The following is an 18,656-nucleotide window of genomic DNA, read 5'->3' as shown; positions in this document are numbered from 1 at the left end:
GTGCTTGGTGCAGCACCTAGGAACTTTACGGTAGGCTTCTTGCTGAATAAAACTGCTATCCAAATTTATAGTCCTGTATTTAATTTAGTTGATTGCTACCATGAAAACAATGTGACATGTTAAGTCATTTTAACTGGAGAATTCAGTGTCTGGCTGTACTGAAATTTAAGTTAAAAAAAAAATGTCTTTATTCCCCTCCTTTAAAAGTCAAATCAAGACAAGAGGTTAAACATTATTTTACATTTCTATAATGATATCACTGAGATCTACAGAAATATTTGAAACTGGTTCTACAGACTTTAACACTGGGAATAAAAGGAGCCAACACTTCATGATTTTCCCCTTTGACTACAAAAATGTACAAAGCAAATATTTTATAGGGAACACACAAATGCCCCAAACTTCTTGGGGTTCTGGTGGGTGGCCATCTGAAGTATTTATTTGCAGTTATCAGCAAGGCAAAGAGGAGTTTATATTTGTATGAAGCAACGTTTATGGTCTTCTGGAACATGTCATGATACGGAAAATGTTTAGTAAAATCTGTTAGAAATTCCAAGCATTCTTATGACTCCCTGACTTCCTGAATTCCACTTTCCTTAGAGTTTCTAATTGGCCCCATCAATACTGACACACAGTGGAATTTTTTAAGAGCACACTGAGAATTGCCACTTTGGATGGATATCAGAAGTGCAGCATCTTTTAGGAACTAGAAAACTGGAAACAAAGGCAGGCGTTCGTGTGTTAGCCATACTCAGGGCAACAACAGTAAAATCAGAGTCTGGAAATCCAGGACAGAGACCCCGGCTCTGCCTTGGTCTCTCATGTCCCATCAGGGCTGACATGCACAGAAATGCTCAATAAATATTTGTTGAATGAACGAATGCCAACTAGCACCTGCATTACAGATTGTTACACTAGGACCTCAGTGTCTAATGCCTTTAATTAGATATTCATGCTTACCATGGTTGTTTAAAGAAATGAAATTGTATTTTAAAAGTAAATGACTTGTGGTTCATAACCTTGTGCTCTGTTCATCAGTGGCAGGCATGGGTAAACAATGGTCTGCATGTCCCTCAGCCGAGCTAAAAGGAAATTGAATCTTACCTCTTTATCTGCTGTTTATCCTCTACGTACCATCCGCACTAGAACTTCCTGCTTGGTCCCATTGCAAATTTTCATTTTCGATGGATCTACCAACTAGAATTACAGATTTAGAAGCACAACCAAAGACATCTGAGGATGTCTGCTTAGAAACATAACACTTCACTGTGGGTGTGTTAATATAAAGACCACTTAATGCTTTAATCTCTAGATTATTTTTATTCAACTATGTCTCTGCACTATATGAGTAATATGAGAAAGCCCCCTGGTATTGTACAGGAAGGCTGGAAGAACAGGTCAGAAGAAAAACTGCTTCTTTCACATTTTCAACATTATATTATGTTCTCTAAACACATGTCAATGTGTTAAATTGAATGGAAGAACAGTAGTGGTTAGATTTGGAGAACAGTGTCATAATAGTCATAAAGCTGTCTATTTCACAGGGAGAAATGGATTAGCAGTGACAGTGCGTAACTCTTTCTCCACGTACCTTTAAACATAGAAGAAAAGTACTAAGGCTCATGTTTATTGCATTAGTAGAGTGAAGGCGGAGAGCATATCCCGCTCTCGTACCTTCCGTCGCTGCACACAAATAGTGAAGCCACTTACAAAGCACCGCTAGCACAGGTTAAAGGCATTACCGTCAAAGTGTCCCTTGATTGTCGTCACAAATACTAAGACCTTCCCCAGGTCTCAAGGCAGGCAGTGGTCTTCTGCATGCCTGCTGCCCTTCCCCAGAGTTCGCTCCTGGCCCTCTCACTGTTGCCAGCAGCCTGCCTTTTCTCTTGCCCAAGTCTTACCCACATGTCATCATGAGTGATGATGATGCTACCTAATTCATCTCAGAAACCACCTGTCCTCTTCCTTGGCCCATGCAGGATCGTTGCTGGCCTTTACTGTGACTCCGCTGCCTACATTCATTCACCATTCACTCGTTCAGCATTTACTGAGCACTTACTAGGCCCTGGAGATCAAAACTTAAGTAAGGTGAGAGGGAAGGCACAGAAAGACAAGACAGTGGAGTGTCCCCAAATCCACAATGGCCCAAACCACACTCTTGGTCCTCGTCCATCTTTAGTCCTCAACCAGCGTACTCCATCTCCGGGGCGTGCGGTCCTGGTTAATGGTACTATCCCTATTTTTACATCTGATCTGGGTCTTTCCTGACTTTTATACTTAATCACTTGTGGAGTCATGTTGAGTCTACCTTTCCTCTCACCCTCCACTGACGTTCAAGATGTCCCGTGGACAGCCAAACCAGACCTCTCTTTGTTTCTTCCTCACACTGTGTCCAAGCCTGACTATGTCCAAGCTGAGGCCCAAGCTTCCTCTTCTGGGATGTTCTTCCTCTTTCCTCTACATGTCCAAACCCTAACCACCTTTACATCTTGCTAAAATGCCTGCCTCTTTCAAAGCAGCCTTCCTGGATCTCCCTTCATTCAACACCCACTGATTTCCAACTCCGTGTCAGGCAATGTATCATTTGGGGTCATGGCTATAGAGATAAAAGACTTGGCTCTTGCTTTCAGGAAGCTCAAGGTCTTGTGGGCGAGGTGGACTGGCAGGCAAGTCTCACTGTGCAATAACCACCATGGGGCAGCACGCACAGCGGTGAGGCATCAATCTCTGCCCGCAGATACAGAGTAGTGTTTCCCCAAAGAGGCGCTCCCGAGCGGTCTGCAAGGACCCACAGGAATTGCCAAGTGAAGAAAGGGACCCGCAGCATTGCAGGCAGTGTGAACAGGAGATGCCAAGGACAAGACCCCAAATGACCTGGATGTTAAAACTGCCAGGAGTTCTGTGTGCTAGAGGTCAGGTGTGGGATCTGCCAGGCAGCAGCTATCACTAGACGGGAAGTTAGGAGCGGGGTCATTGAGGACCCTGGAGGTCACGTGAGGAATTTTGATACGGATGCTATGGGCAATCCGGAGTCAGAAAGGGCTTTTTTTTTTTTTTTTTTCCTTCCAGATCTGAGATTGGGGTTGAGAATGTGAAGATGGGAAGGATTAGAGACAGACAGTTAGCTAGGAATGGGGCAATAATCCCCATAGGACATGATCGGAGCATGAGCTAAAACAGTGCTTCCTGGCGTGGCCCCCAGACCAGCAGCATCAGCAACAACTGGGGTGGCAACCTGCTAGAAATGCAAATTCTCAGGCCCCACTCCAACCAAGGGAATTAGAAGAAACTCTGGGGGTGGGGGCCCTCAATCTGTGTTTTAACAAGGCCTCCACGGGATTCTAAGGGACTGAGGTTTGAGAACCACGGAAGGAAGTCACTGAAAGTGAGGACAGATAAGGAGGTTTCTTGGACATTAAAGAGGGAGGATCCTCTCAGGCCTGTGGCCAGGTGGCCGCAGAAGGGAAAGAGGGAGTGGTCGAGAGAGCTTCCCAGAGCCCTGGCAGGATCTGATTGCAGGCTGCTGCCCACTCATGGGGACAGGGAATGCTGTGCAGGAACTGGTCTGGCTGCAGAAGTGAGGCCAAATGGGTTTGGTTTTGATCGTCTTTGGCTTGAAATCCCATCGTCTTCTTTGATCTCCCACAGTGCTTTGAGGATCTTCTAGAATGCCCACTTTTTACATTACATCATAGTAGAGTTGGTGCGCTAGTTTTGAACCAGACTGTAAGGCCCTTGAGGGTCGAGGCTGGGCTCTAATTACTTCTCCAGAAAGCCTTGCATAGACCACATACCTCATAACTGCTTACGGTGTGAAGACACCCTCTTCAGAAAGACTTTTTTGGAGTCAAGAAACGTTCACTGAAGACAGAATTCTCTCTCAGGTGATGCGGTTAGCCTTTCTGGGACAAACCTGTCCATTCATCACCCTGGGGTGACATCTAAGACATAGCAACACTACACGATCATTTCCTGAGTGGTTTCTGGGCTACGCACTGGACCCAGAAGCTCTTTCTTCACATGCTCTCATTCGTCCTCAAATGACTCCACAGATTAAGTATTATTATCTACACTTTACAGATTAGGAAACTGAGGCACAGAAAGGCTTCAGAGATTGTGGTCTCCAGACTCCAGAAATCCTGTCTCTATCGCTGAGCTGCAATCTTCTCACCGTTCCTGATGCTTTGTGATCTATACATAACCTCTTAAAATGGGAGGAAGAGGTTGGTTAGCAAAATAACTCCAGAGACTAAAGAGGGTTTATGGGAATATAAATTTTCTACCTTTCATGTGATATGCTGAAAAACTGAAAGTTATAGCAGGTGGAAAAGCATTAAAAATAATAAAATATGAAAGCATTAAAATATCAGAGAAAATACATATATATTTTTAAAGTTCTAGGTGGGAAAACAGTATATTTTAACAAGAACAGGAATGGGTTTAAAATTACTGGGGGGAAAAACGCTATGGAATGGAATATATCTAAAGGAAGAAGTTAAGCCACAGTGCATCTGAGAATGAAAGCGAATTGAGGTTTTAAAAAAAAGGTAAGAATCAAACGGAATTTATAATGCAGAGGATCTGTGAGGAAGGGATTTTGAATCTTTTGTTTTCCATCTAACTGGCTGGGATGGTAGAGCAGAAAACCTTTACCTGCAGTTCTACAAGCACAGCTATTAGTGAAAGACTTCACTCCCAACATCTTTAGAAAATGCTTGTCAGCGGTAATTGACAGAGTCCTGACCCCACTCTGGTCTGAATTCTCATGTCCCTTGTGAGCAACTAGAGGCCTTATACTTTTGCAAAACATCTTAATGAAAGAAAAGACATGTTTTTAACACATCAAAGCCATATAAGGAGTTGCTCAGAGGAGAACTCTGTGGCCCTTTAACCTCAGAGACTGGGAGGATAGCTCCAGGCTCGGGTTACCTTTCCCTCTTCCTCCTGCCTGCGGGGAAGCCTTTCTAGCAAGAGGCAGGATGGCCTTCCTACCTTCCTCTCGCCCCCACAAAAGCCTGCAATGTAGACTAAGTCCACTAGGGGGAGCAATGACACGAACAAGCCAAAGAGGCTGGGTCTGAATAGCAGAGAAAATCAATCTTGCTGCTATAATTGGAAGGACAGAAGAAAACATTGTAATTTTGGGGGCCTTGTTCCTTCTTCCAATGGTTACCTTTTCTTTCTACTGAGTTTCCATTTAGCAGACTCAGCTTTTGTCTGCAGAAATCCAAGATAAGTTGGGTAAATTCATCCCTCCCGTGACCTGGAGATAGATAGTCCGCTAATCTTGTTGATTGGATTCCAAGGTCCGGCCGGAGCAGCTCTGATGCCTGTGGGCACTGTCGCTACTACTATAAAGTCAGGAAACTCTGAGGGTCATTCTGCAGAGACTTTTCCAGATGCGTCTCAAGCAAGGGAAGCATTCCTGGGATAAACATGCAGGCTCCCAAGGAGACCACCACTCAATACCTCAGAGGAAACATGATGGCTTCAGAGGTTTGAGAGACTCTCAGGTGAAAAAGGAATTTTTCTTGCTTACTGGAGGGTTCACTTTAATAAAATGACAACTTTCTAAATAATTAGAGCCTTTCATGCAATGATCCTTCACTAGAATTGTGCATGAAGACCTCTTTGGAAATTTTTTTCCTGCCAAAGATACAAATAACAGGGCTCTACCCTTAAGAGTCTAACTCAGTATTTTGTAGTAGGTAGGACCAGGAAACATGCGTCATGAAGAAGCTCCCAAGAAGATTTTGATGCTTGTCATGACTAAGAACGGCTTATTTAATGGCTTTCCCACTGCCCACTGAATAAAGTTCCACCTCCCTAGCCTGGCATTCAGTGTTCTCTTGGATTTGACCCCAGTTCCCTTTCAAGTCTCATTCTCCCCTATTCTTCTTGAACACTTGCTCCTTCGCATAAAATGGGGTGGTAACACCTTCCTAATAATGTCGAAGAAAGGACTAGAAAAAAGGTACACAAACATCTAGCGTGCAATCGGGGCTCAATATACAGCGTTATTAGTAAGTCCTCCATAAATATTCACCCAAATGAATGAAGACACAATAGCGAGACCGGCTCTGGAACGGAGCAAGTGAACCTTTGTTAATAAACAGAGGCCAGATGCCCCTGCCGTAGGGAAACCTGGAAGGAGCCCCCGTGGCCTCTAGACCACCTCCAAATCCAACATGGTCTCTGCAGGTGAGTTTTCCTTTTTGGAGTTGCAATGCTACATTGTCACGGTCACGCTTAGAGCTTGCACTGGCGAGAGCAAGGCAAAGGGGAGTTTCAAACATGGTGAAGTAATTCTGTTTTTGACCAAGAAGTGAAAGCAGTCCAGAGCGCACGGGCACAGGGTCTCTGTCTCCTCCACCCCTTGAATACTTTTCAAGGTTTGGATAATTTGAATAGCTGTTGAAGAGAGTCAAAGCAGATGTGAAGTTTATAGTGAAAGAGTAGCCTTTCCTGGCATGATTGGCAGAAGCAACTGAAGAGGCTGGTGCAGCATTTTCCAGGCTGGGAGTGGGAGTTCTGTGGGATGTATGCCACAGCCACAAGCGCTCAGAAAGCCTCCCCTGGCCAAGTAAGACTGGGAAACTCTAGGGGCAAGCCGATTCAATAGATTGTTAATTTGGTTTTTAATTGAAAGAACTCTCAGTCTTTAAAATGTGAACAATTGATATAAATCTCCCAGAGGGGGGACCTGAGGATGGGGGAGAGCATTCCCTAAATTTATTTAACCATGGTATTTTCTTTAAAACAAATTTTTTTTTCAGTGCCTCAGGGGACTAAGATTTTCAGGAACCCACTTAGGGAAATGCTGATGTGAGAGTTTTGACAGGATTCCTAACCCTATATGACGTTTCAGTAAAAAAAAGTACGAAGTTTTCTGGGCTTCACCCTAGAATCTCCAGGAGAAGGGCCATTGCAACTCTGTGTTTCAAAGGCTCTGCTGGAGATTCTGCTGTGTAGCCAGAATGGAAAGCCACTGCATTGGGAGAATGGCTTTGGATTCTAGAAGACCCAGGTTCAAGTCCAAGCAGCACAGGCATTCTATTCTATTCTATTTCATTGGTAAAGTGACTTAATCTGGTTGTCTTAATTTTCCCAGCCATAAAATGAAGAATTATACCCATTCATTGGTATAATTTTCGGTCCAAAAGAATGAAATGAAGTAATGAAGTAAAATAATTAGCATGTGGCAGGTGCCATTTCCAATGTGCAATTCTCAGTAGCTCTGACATAAATAAAAATAGTGAAATTATTTGCTTTCTCGATCTCTTTGTTTGTATCTAACAGTTTTTGCCCCTCTCCCATAAGAATGAAATAACTTTGAATCCTTTATATCTGTGATGTGCCCGTGGTGCGTGAAGGTCTGACCTTCATTGTACTCGGAGCCATGATCTGAAATAGGGTCAGACCATTAACAAAGATGGTTACGAGTTTTTTTGCGATAACCCTAATGTCTTCTGGAAAATAGTTCCCTATCTTTTAAATTGTATATAATCTCCATTTTCTGATTTTCTAAGAGATTATCTAAACCAGCCCAAGAAACTGAAATCAGGTTTCAGGGTATAAATGAGATGATGTCCTCACGGGCTTGCATCCTATGCCCCGAAAATGTCCAGCATTTGGCCAGCAGCAGGTGTCCACACTCTTCCGTTGAGGTAGAGTTTTAAAAATATAAACATCAATGGTCTTTCTGTTTCTATAAGGGCAGATGTAATGGGATTTTTATTGGTATTGTAACATTTGGTGTCCTTGTGCTCCCTTTCCTTTTTAATAATCCCTTCAGCGTCTTATTCCATTAAATAGACTTAGTTAAACTTACTACTCTGCACTCGCGGAGTGTGTGTGTATGTGTGTGTGTAATGACAACTATCCTCCAGGGAGAAATGTATGCATGAATTTGACTCTGGCCAAGAGAAGTGCCTTTGTGTATGAATGGAATGGTATAGATAATTCCACTCTTATGAGTGGATACTATTCCAAAGTTCATTTGTAAGTCAGTAGTTGGGAACTTGGAACACATTTTCTCATAAAAGAAACGTTCTACATGGTGGAGAGAGACTGGGCCAGCCCACAAGGGCCTGTTTAACTCATGCTGCACCTGAAGTGGGATTGTTATTAACTATGGGGAACAGTGTTTCCATGGGAACATGTCAGAGCGCCCCAGCTTAAAGGTTGAGAATCACTGACTGTAAAATGTTAACTCATCTCCGAAATCACATCTTCCTTTTTCCTTTAATAAATTACCGAGCAGAGGAGCTATTCTTACTGCAAATTATTTCTTGAATATATTAGGTTAAAATAATATTTTTTCCTCCACTTGCTTTATGCGCTCTGTAACTTGAGCACAAGGGATGCATATAACAGGGGAAAGAGCTCCTTGAAGCTCTCTCGAGCTTCTTGAAACTTGGGTCCTCTCTGTAGCAGTCAGCTAGCTACAGAGAGGCAGCTGTCACTCGTTACGTATGTTGTCACAGCCGAATCATTTGTTTTCTCCTACCTTATCATTCCCCGCAGTTTTTAAAGACTAGCCTTATAATTTAATAGGAATCTGGAATCATGAAGTAATGAAATATATTCTAGGTTACACTGACCACAGGAATCAGAAGTGTTTCAACTACACCATACATAGATTATGCTAGAAGTTGTATAAATATATCACAGAATCACAGGGCTGGAAAGAACCTTAAAAGATTGTCTAGTCTGTTCCCTGGCTTCCAGACAAGCCAATCATTCCAAACAGATGAGAACTAACCTCTCTTTTAGAGGACGAGGATGACTCTGTCTTTAACCCTTTCTGGATTTAACAATGTATATACCATTAGTAAGTTACTGTTATTTTTAAATCTAACATGCTTCTCTTGAGAGTCACAACTTTATTTTAATTTCTCATGTTTGCTTCTGACAGGAAGCAAAGTAGGTGCAAAGGCCCAGTTTAAACACTGTATTTTGTCTTTTCTCTTCAAGGGCATTCCCGAATAGCGCAGTGTCTCATACTGTGCTTGCCTTTGTCCTGTTCTCTCTGGGTTGCTTGTACTCTTTTAGCAGTGGGCACTAAAATCAAGCTACGGGGTGTCTTATGAGACGTCTGAGAAGTGGGCACAGTTTCCACACATAGGAATATTTAAATATAATCTGATACACAGACCCAAAGACCTAGACTCCAAGGAAAACCAAATTCAATAATTGTAATACAATTGCAATAACATAGGCTAATTATTCATAGTCATTTTCTTTCAGGCAGTGACAAGGGCATAACCAGCCTGATAGGATGAGCTTCTCGATCAGGTAAGAAAATGAAAGAGAACCTAGTCCTATTCGAGTTATTCATAAAACGTGATATCCTTAAATGTCACCAAGTGTGATTTTTCTATTGAGAGCCTACTGCACAATCTATAAAGGCTGATTTCAAAATATTTTTTGCTGATTGGAAATGACTATTCAAACTTGATACTCAAGAGAGCCTTTAATGGAAGTTGTCAAAGGAAGGGGCTTTTTGATGTCTGCACTGGAAGACACCAAACGATCTGGCTTTACAGTGAGTACCACTAGTTCTGCTATTGTCTTAAAAGAGTCCTACTATCCCCCAAGATAAAAGAGAAAGACAGGCTATTGTAAATTAATAATGAAGATTCCTTCTGTCTGGGAGGTTTTGAATGCCTCGAAGCTGAGGATTATGTCAGAAAGAAGTGGACCTGGGTAAAAATTTCCCTAATTATGGTTTCAATCTGATAGTAAACCATGTGCTTTGTTTATTCCCCAAATTTCTGTACTCACTGGGTGATGTGATGGTTAATTTTATCTGTCAGCTTGAGTGGCCAAGGGGTACCCAGATTAAATAATACTTCTGGGTGTGTCTGTGAGGGTGTGATTAGCATTTGAATCAGTGGACTTAATAAAGCAGACCTTCCTCCCCAGTGTGGGTGGGCATCATCCAATCCCTTGAAGTCCTGAATAGAAACATATGCAAAGGAAGAAGGAATTCTCCCCTTTTTCCTGCCTCCCTGATTAAGCTGGGATATCACATCTTACCTTCTCCTCCCCTTGCATTGGGATTTACATCACTGACTCCCCTGGTTCTCACGCCTTCATATTTGGACTAAGACTGAATTACGCCAGTGGCTTTCTTGGGTCTGCAGCTGGCTGATGGCAGACTGTGGGACTTACTGGCCTCCACTATTGCATGAGCCAATTCCTCATAATAACCCCCTTTTTGTCTGTCTATCTATCTATCGATCTATCGATCTATCGATCTATCATCTATCTAGATTCTCCATCCTACTGGTTCTATAGTCTGAAGAACTCTGACTTATGCTGGTGGCTGTTCATCCATCCTAAGCATCTAAGGGGACAGAAGCAACTTGTTCAGACCAAGCTAATAAACCTGACCTTGTAAAATGACCGTGAGAGACCGTGAGGCCCTAACTTTTGGACATGAGCAAAGCACCTCAATGGAGACTGTTGACCCTGTTTTTGTAGACGCTTACAGAGTAAAATCTGTCTTCACAGCTTCCTGGCAGACCACAGCACCCCTAATCTACCACCCGCATGTCCACTGGTATGGCTCGGCCACACAGAGGCAGAATTCTTTCTGGGAAATGGGGTAATTCTTTGGCTTCCACTGAATATGCCAAATGCTGATTTGGGAGCTCAAGACCCCCTGAGCTCAACCATAGCAAGAAGCTCATGCTATCAACCAATCAGATTCCTGGCCCAAAGAGAATTTTCTCTCTATTATAACCATAAAGACTTAGGGCAATTGTGAAAAAAAGCAGAAAAAGAAATATTAAAATAGCTTTCTTATTTTTGTTGTCAGGACATCAGCATTATTTGTAGCTCAGTGTAATTATTTGAGAATCATGCATTGCTAATTTTAGCTAAATAGACAATGACGAGTATACACTGTCCTTCATCTGTCTTAATAAAAGTATCCCTTCAGGGAAACTTCCTGTCTAAAGACTTCCTTCAGAACCTTTAACTTAAATTTCCTTCCACACTCTGGCAAAAATACAGTATGACATTGCAACTCTGGTATTCATTCGTTAGGTGTTTGAGGGATGTCTCGTAAGACACCCACTAATTACATAAATGAATTGACACAAAAGTACAACTTAACCACAGGCAAAGACAACTTACTTGTTCATTTTTAGTAAGCCTGGTTTTGTTGTGAATGTCTGACGTGACCAAATTGAATCCGTGCTTTTCCGACAAGATTCTCAGAAGCAAGACCACAGTACGACTCCCACACTTGCCTACTCTGTTGTAGACCACCTGGCTGGGGAAAGGTAGCACCTGGGAAAGAACAAGAGAGCAAATGTGAGACTTTGAGTTAGAGAAATTGGGATTCTTCCCCCAACTTCAGAACAACAAATGTCTAATCAGTCTGAGAAGGGTTGGTGTCAAGTCAATGGGAGAACAGAAGCAATAAACTCATGTTTTACCCTCATAATTTAACTTGAGAGAAATCTTGGACTTGTTGTCTCTCTCTCTGCACTGACACTTAAAATTGGTAAAATTTCATGCCAACCATGAGACTAATTATGAAGCTTCTTTTGTTTCTTCTTAGGAATGAAATATATAAATATGTGCTTTGATGACAACATGCTTTTGCAAGTTATATTATGCTTTATTAGAACTCAGGTTGTAGGGTGGTCATGGAAAAAATATAGTAACTAAAAATTGAGACAGAAATAAAAACTCACAATAACACTCACCCTTTCGAAGTGTACAATTCAGTGGTTTTAATGTATTCACAAAGTTGTGCAACTATCACCTCTATCTAATTGTAGAACATTTCATTTCCCCTAAAAGAAACTCCATAACCCATTAGTACTCACTTTTCATTTCCCTCACTACCTTGGTCCCATGAAACCACTTATCTACTTTCTGTCTCTACGGTTTTCACCTATAGCATTCCGGACATCTCCTATAAATAGAATCATACGTGACCTTTTGTGTCTGGCTTCTTCCGTTAGCATAAGGTGTTCAAGATTCATCCATATTGTAGTATGAATCTGTACTTCTCTCCTTTATATGGCTGAATAATATTACACTGTATGGATATACCATATCTTGTTTAAACATTCATGAGTTGATGGACATTTGGATTGTTTCCACTTTTGGGCTACTATGAATAATGCCGCGATGAACATTTGTGTATACGTTTTTGTGTGGATGTATGTTTTTGATTCACCTTGTATATATCTTAGGAGTGGAACTGCTGGATCATATGGTAATTCTGTTTAATTTTTTGAAGAACTGCCAAACTGTTTTCAATGCAGCTGCACCATTTTATATTTCACCAGCAAATCAGGAGAGTTCCAATTTCTCCACATCCTTGCCAACACTTGTTATTGCCCGCTTTTTTATAGCCATCCTAATGGATGTGAAGCGGTATCTCATTGTTTTGATTTGCATTTCCCTGATGACTAATGATGTTGAGCATATTTCTTGTGCTTATTGGACATTTGTGTATTTTTTTTGGAGAAATGTCTATTCAAATCTTTTGCCCATTTTAAAACTGGGTTATTTGTCTCTTTATTATTGAGTTTTAAAAGTGCTATATTTATTCTGGATTTGTGACTATATGATCTGCAAATATTTCCCATTTCTCCCAAAGGACTGTGTCCTTTGAAGTACAAAAGTGTTTAATTTTGATGAAGTTTAACTTATCTAATTTTCCTTCAGAGCGTTATGTTTTTGGTATTACATCTAAGAAACCATTGCCTAACCCATGAATGTTTTCTCCTAAGAGTTTTATGGTTTTAGTGGAAACATTTAGGTCTGATTCATTTTGAGTTAATTTTGTGTATGATGTGAGCTAGTGATCTAACTTCATTCTTTTGCATGTGAATAGCTATTTGTCCCAGCACCATTTACTGAAGACTATTCTTTCTCCATTTAATTGTTTGGCACCCTGTTGAAAATCCACTAACCATAAATGTATGAATTTATTTCTGGATTCTCAGTTCTACCCTATTGATTTATGTGTATATTCTTTTTTTTTAAAGAAGATTTTATTTATTTATTTGAGAGAGAGAGAGATAGCACAAGTAGGGGAGCAGTGGAGAGAGAGAGAGAAGGAGGCTGAGCAAGGAGCCCGATGTGGGGCTCGATCCCAGGACCCTGAGATCATGACCTGAGCCAAAGGCAGATGCTTAACTGACTGAGCCATCCAGGCGCCCCAATCTATGTGTTTATTCTTATGCCAGTACCACAGAATCTTGATTACTCTGCTGAGTTATAAGTTTTGAAATTAAAAAGGGTGAGTTCCTCCAACTTTGTTCCTTTTCAAGATTGTTTTGGCTATTCTGGATCCCTTGCATCCCATATGAGTTTTAGAACCAGACTGTTAATTTCTGTAAAAAAAAAAAAGGCAGTTGAAATTTTGACAGGGATTGTGTTGAAACTATAGCTCAATCTGGGGACTACTGCTATATTAATAATATTAAGTTTTCTAATCCATGAACATGGGATGTCTTTCCTCTTATTTAGTTCTCATTTCATTTGTTTCACAGTGTTTTGTAGTTTTCAGCATACAAGCCTCACACTCCTTTTATTCTTTTTGATGCTATTTTAAATGGAATTATTCTCTTAATTTCATATTTGGACTGAATATTCACTGATAGAAACAGTTTATTTTTACATATCGATCCTGTGTTCTTCAGTCTTGCTGAGTTCATTTATTAGCTCTAATAGCTATTTTGTGTGGATTCTTTAGGATTTTCTATATACAAGATCATGTCATCTGCAGAAATAATTTTACTTCTTCCTTCCCAATATGGATGCCCTTTCTTTTCCTTTTCTAATTGTCCAGTTTATAATGATTTTGATAGACTAAGAAGTCATTATGAGAAACATCTGATTAAATATCCCCAATAAAGATAATATTTCCATCTTGAATGCTCAGCATTGAGTAACAACTGACAAAAGATCATCAAAAGAGTCCTTCATTCAGAACATACCCATAACAGAAGGCCATAAAAAGGCCCAAAGCTACAGTACAATATAAACATAAATATACCCCTAACTTGCCTACTGTATGTAATATGAATTTTGCCTCTGTAATTTCAGGTTTACTTGTTTTTCTGAAATATTTTATATGCAGAGTAGCATTTCATAAATTTGGAACTTAAAGTCTACCAGCCATTGGAGTAAAACATAAGATCTACATTGCTCACTTCATAATTATATCATGTACCATTTTGATATAATTTTTCCAGTATGCATTTTTTTTTTAAAGGGCAACACCTTGGGTTTTTTTTAGGACCAGTCAGTATCTTTTATTGTGTGTCCTCATACCATATACACATATATAGGGCCTTAACAAACATTGATTGGTTGGCTGCAATGAGGGATTTAATGTGCTGTTTAACAGCAATTAACACAAGGATCCTGCTAAAACGTGAGACCAGGAGAACCTTCAAATACGGTTGATCTTTCTAACCAAATGCTAACTAAAGGCATAAAAAGGGTAAAAAGATAACCATTATAATAGGTCATTCCACTTATGGTTTTATCAGTAAGTACCCAAAAAGTGTGCTCACTGGCAACAACAGCAGAAGTTCAGATATTCAGATAAATCACATATGGTCTTCCTCATAAGGTTATGATCCAGGCAGGTTGAAATATTATAGGATGTTAACAGTGTTTGTAAGTTGGACTTTCCATAATAAGCAGGCTGGGGTATAGACGATAGTTGTGACAGAGCTGTTAATATCAACACAAATTTTCATTTCTTTGAAGAAATAAACTGCTTGAGAGTTGGGATGAATGCATTTTTCTCTGTCTTCTAGCACAGCGTCGCATGGCAAGGGAGAGTTTTTTGTTACATCTGAATTGCTTCCCAGGAAGATATGAGTTACCACACGTAAGTGCTTTATTCCAAGAGGACAGGTGTATCTTAGAAGATTTAAATGAAGAACTGAGGCACTTAGTTACAAACCTTCCATGAAAACACTTAATGGCTCCTGAAATTTTTGAGTAATTAACACAATAGCTTCCCATCTATTTCCTTTCGTTAATAACTAAAGATATTATTTACCTTTTGGTTATTTGTTAGTTAAAAAAAAAAATGTTCATGGGGCGCCTGGGTGGCTCAGTCAGTTAAGCGTCTGCCTTCAGCTCCGGTCATGATCTCAGGGTCCTGGGATCGAGCCCCACATTGGGTTCCCTACTCAGCAGGGAGTCTGCTTCTCCCTCCCCCTCTGACCCTTCCTCCTGCTCGTGCTCTCTCTCTCTCTCTCTCAAATGAATAAATTTAAAAAATCTTTAAAAAAAGGTTCGTTCCAATTCTTTCATTAGTCTTGCGGGAGGCTATTAAATAACAGTTATAAGTATTTGTTATTTAAGAACACTTTTGTCATGACAGGAAAAAAATGTTCTAACTATGTATGGTGACAGATTTAACTACACTTACTATGGTGATCATTTTGCAATACATACAGGTATCAAATGATGCTGTATACCTGAAACTAATGTAATGTTGTATGTCAATCAGCCCTTAGTTAAAAAAAAAAAAGAACACTTACATAAAAACAAAAATCCGTGCATTATTCCTGCAGCTGTATCTACAATAACATTTGAAAAGAAAAGCGAGCTTAACATCCCCACTGTATCTCTATTTTTACCATTTTTTTAAACACCAATACACAGCTACAGGGTATGAAAATTGAGCTAGAAAATGTGTTTTTGGATGAAGCCGGAATCAGTCTGGGGATCATTAAAGACACAACATACACCATCACAAACATACACCTTTCTCAAAGTTAGGAAGGGGCTTTTAAATCATTTTCTAAAAGAACCCATGTAATGCTCCGGAAACTGGCAAATTTAGGTAGGCTAAATCAACGTGTTGATGTTGGATAAGGTGTTAAAATTAGCACCAGCAACAAGTTGATTCATCTCCGCTTTGGTAGAGCTATAGATCTGCTGCTCCTGAAGGTCTGCTTTAAAAACCATTGTCGGTTTTTATTTGAAGTGTTCTTTCTGGAAAAGAAGGGGGAAAAGGAACTGATTTTTATGAAAGGCTGACCCTGACCTTGTCCTAGGCTCTGCGTCATGTAAACGCTTTTAATCCTTGTTAACAATACGGAGACGAATAGCCTAAGTGTCTTCATTCTAGCTGTGCATTTCTCCAGGAGGTTAAATTATCAAATAATTTAAGCATCATTAATTGCACCTAAGTGACTCCCCCACGTACCCCCCTCTTCTCCATAGATGCCAGACTCACAGAACAACAGAGTTTGAGGTCTAGAGCAATTTAGAATAATCCACCCACTCCAATCCCCTCCCCACCCCAGCACTACTACTCTCTATCCCCCTCACCCCCAGCCCAATTGTGTTTGCCTTGGCTAGCGTTTTCTCTTATATTATGTTTTCATCTTCTTGAGTGCCCATGAGGGAGATATCATGACTATTTTTAGATGAACCAACCAAGGCTCACAGAGATCACTTGGCATTTTCAAGGTCGAAAAGTGGCACATAACAGCTAAAGCCCGGCTCACAGCTCTTCTGACCCCTAAGATGATACTCTAATATATTATAACATCAAATTGTGAAAATAATTTTGAGAGTGACTTCTGTGAGAGAGACAATTTCCTCTTTGATGTCTTCATTGTGTCCAACTCCATTAAATGCTGTCTTGTCAACAGTCAATGATCACAACCAGTGTCATTGGCCATTACTCATTCATTACCCAAGTCTCTGGAATGCTCAGGTGGAACAGATAGAAGTCCAGTAGGCTCTCTTCCTCCTTCCAGAAGATGTATTTTAGAAGCTAATGTAATCCCAGAATGTCAAAGCAGCTAATAGGTGAAGGAGAGTAAAAAAAAAAATGCAGTTTCCTCTTCGTTCCTTCCCCTAATCTACTGTAAGCAATCATAGAGCCTTGGATACTGTGACCCACTTCCACGAGGAAAGGGAAAACCAGGAAGCAATAAGTCATAGTAAAACATATAAGAAATCCTAAATACACTTGAAATGTCTATCAAGACAAGCAAATGCCTTCAAATGATAAGCTTAATGACTTTTAAAGGCCTCTTAAGGTCAACCTCAACATCCTCATTCTTTTTTCAACAGATATTTGACAATTGTCAAGAGAAAACTATATCCCAACTGTAATTGCATACAAATTTTGAACACTTACTCTTTCTTTGGATGCCCTATAAAGAAGTACACACTAAAAGTCCTCATCCTCCCCCACTCCCCAAATGATTCTTCATTCTTGGCAACTATGGTTATATGAATGTTATGTCTGTGGTTTCTATTTTATGGCCAATTTGTAAAAGTGAAGGGAGCTCCAAAATAGTTCACTCTATGAATTATATATTTTTATGTTGCCTGCCTTGTAAGTTCTGCAAATGCCACAAATCCCCAGGGGCTGACAGGCTTGTGTGGAACATGCCAAATAAACAGAAGTCTTTCCAAAATCCTGAGCACAACAGTAACTACCACCAGATGACATCCACAATTTCAATCGCTTGTCCCTGGTTTGCAATGGGAAGGGGGATAAAGAAGACTTTCTAGGTAAAAAGCAAGCTTGATCTGGACCAAGACTTTCACAGCCTATGATTACAGGACTCTCTGGGGACTGGTCTTGTTGGAAGAATTAACATCAATCCTGCTTTTAAGTCTTTGCAAAACGACATTTAGTATGGTATGTTACAAGCTGTGGTTCCCCAATGACTGTGTATTTGAGTTACCTGCAGAACTTTAAAACTGCAGATTTTTGGCCCCACTCTAAGACTAACTGAAACAGAAAGTCTAAGATGAGGGTCAGAAATCCAGCTCTAAAATGCTTCCGGGATCCTCTGCTACCACTAAGGGGCCAAGGTGGGGGAGAGGGTTGCCTGCGTGAATGCTGGCGGGGAGTTGGGTGAAAGCATGTCTTGTCTTCCCTGGGTCTCCCTGGAGTGCTGATGACCTCCAACCAGAGTTAAAGGTCATGATTAGCCTGACAAATATTCTCACACTACAGTAATGCCTACTCACCTAGGATGATTAGAGAGCAGGTGAGCTGGTTAACAGAATGTGTAGGTTAACTGAAATTTATACTAAACATCGTCAAAGCATTAGACCTAACTTGGTACTAATATTATGCTGAAGATGAAATGGCTTTCTTTGAGGAACAAAACTGCCCCCTGTGATTCTACAGCCCCTCTCTCCCCTGGTTACTCATACCAATGTGGGGACATTCAGGGACACTGCTGCTCCTCACTGTCCTCATGACTTCAAGCAGCAGTTCAAATCCATTTGGTGAGTCCTCATCTTAAAGTTTCCTAGGACACTGTGGTGCAGGGAGTCAGCCTTGTCACACCTTCGTCATCCATAAAAGTGTAGGGTTGGCTTAGAAGCCAATAAATGATCCTCTCTTCTTAAACTATTAAATTATTTACTTTAAGTTAGATTGCTATTAAGATATAACCTGGAAATAACTTAAAAATTAAAACGAGATTTTAATATTTTTCCTTGTCAAATATATTCATTAAAAAATAGGAAAAAAAAAAAAACCCACTTCCAGTAATTTGTGCCGATAACATGGATTACAGCTCCAGGGTGTACGCGGTTCTTTTTTGGAACCTTTGGCATTTCTGTCCATGTCCCACTCTTGTTTGGGCTGGTCACATAATAAATCTTCTTTTATGTTC

General features: G+C 40.5%; 1 protein-coding gene across 4 annotated transcripts in view; it reads right to left on the bottom strand.

The window, feature by feature from the left end:
• Positions 1-18,656, bottom strand: part of UST (uronyl 2-sulfotransferase) — a 303,870-nt gene that overhangs the window by 123,045 nt on the left and 162,169 nt on the right. For all 4 annotated transcript variants that reach the window (XM_040627939.1, XM_040627940.1, XM_040627941.1 and 1 more), the window contains exon 3: positions 11,146-11,301. In XM_040627939.1, the coding sequence (XP_040483873.1) occupies positions 11,146-11,301 (156 nt within the window). The remainder of the gene's footprint in view (positions 1-11,145; positions 11,302-18,656) is intronic.

Source organism: Ursus maritimus, unplaced genomic scaffold (genome assembly GCF_017311325.1).
Source record: "Ursus maritimus isolate PB19 unplaced genomic scaffold, ASM1731132v1 scaffold_13, whole genome shotgun sequence".
Classification (NCBI taxonomy): domain Eukaryota; kingdom Metazoa; phylum Chordata; class Mammalia; order Carnivora; family Ursidae; genus Ursus; species Ursus maritimus.
Note: the sequence above shows the minus strand (reverse complement) of the source record. Positions and strands in the feature narration are given on the sequence as shown.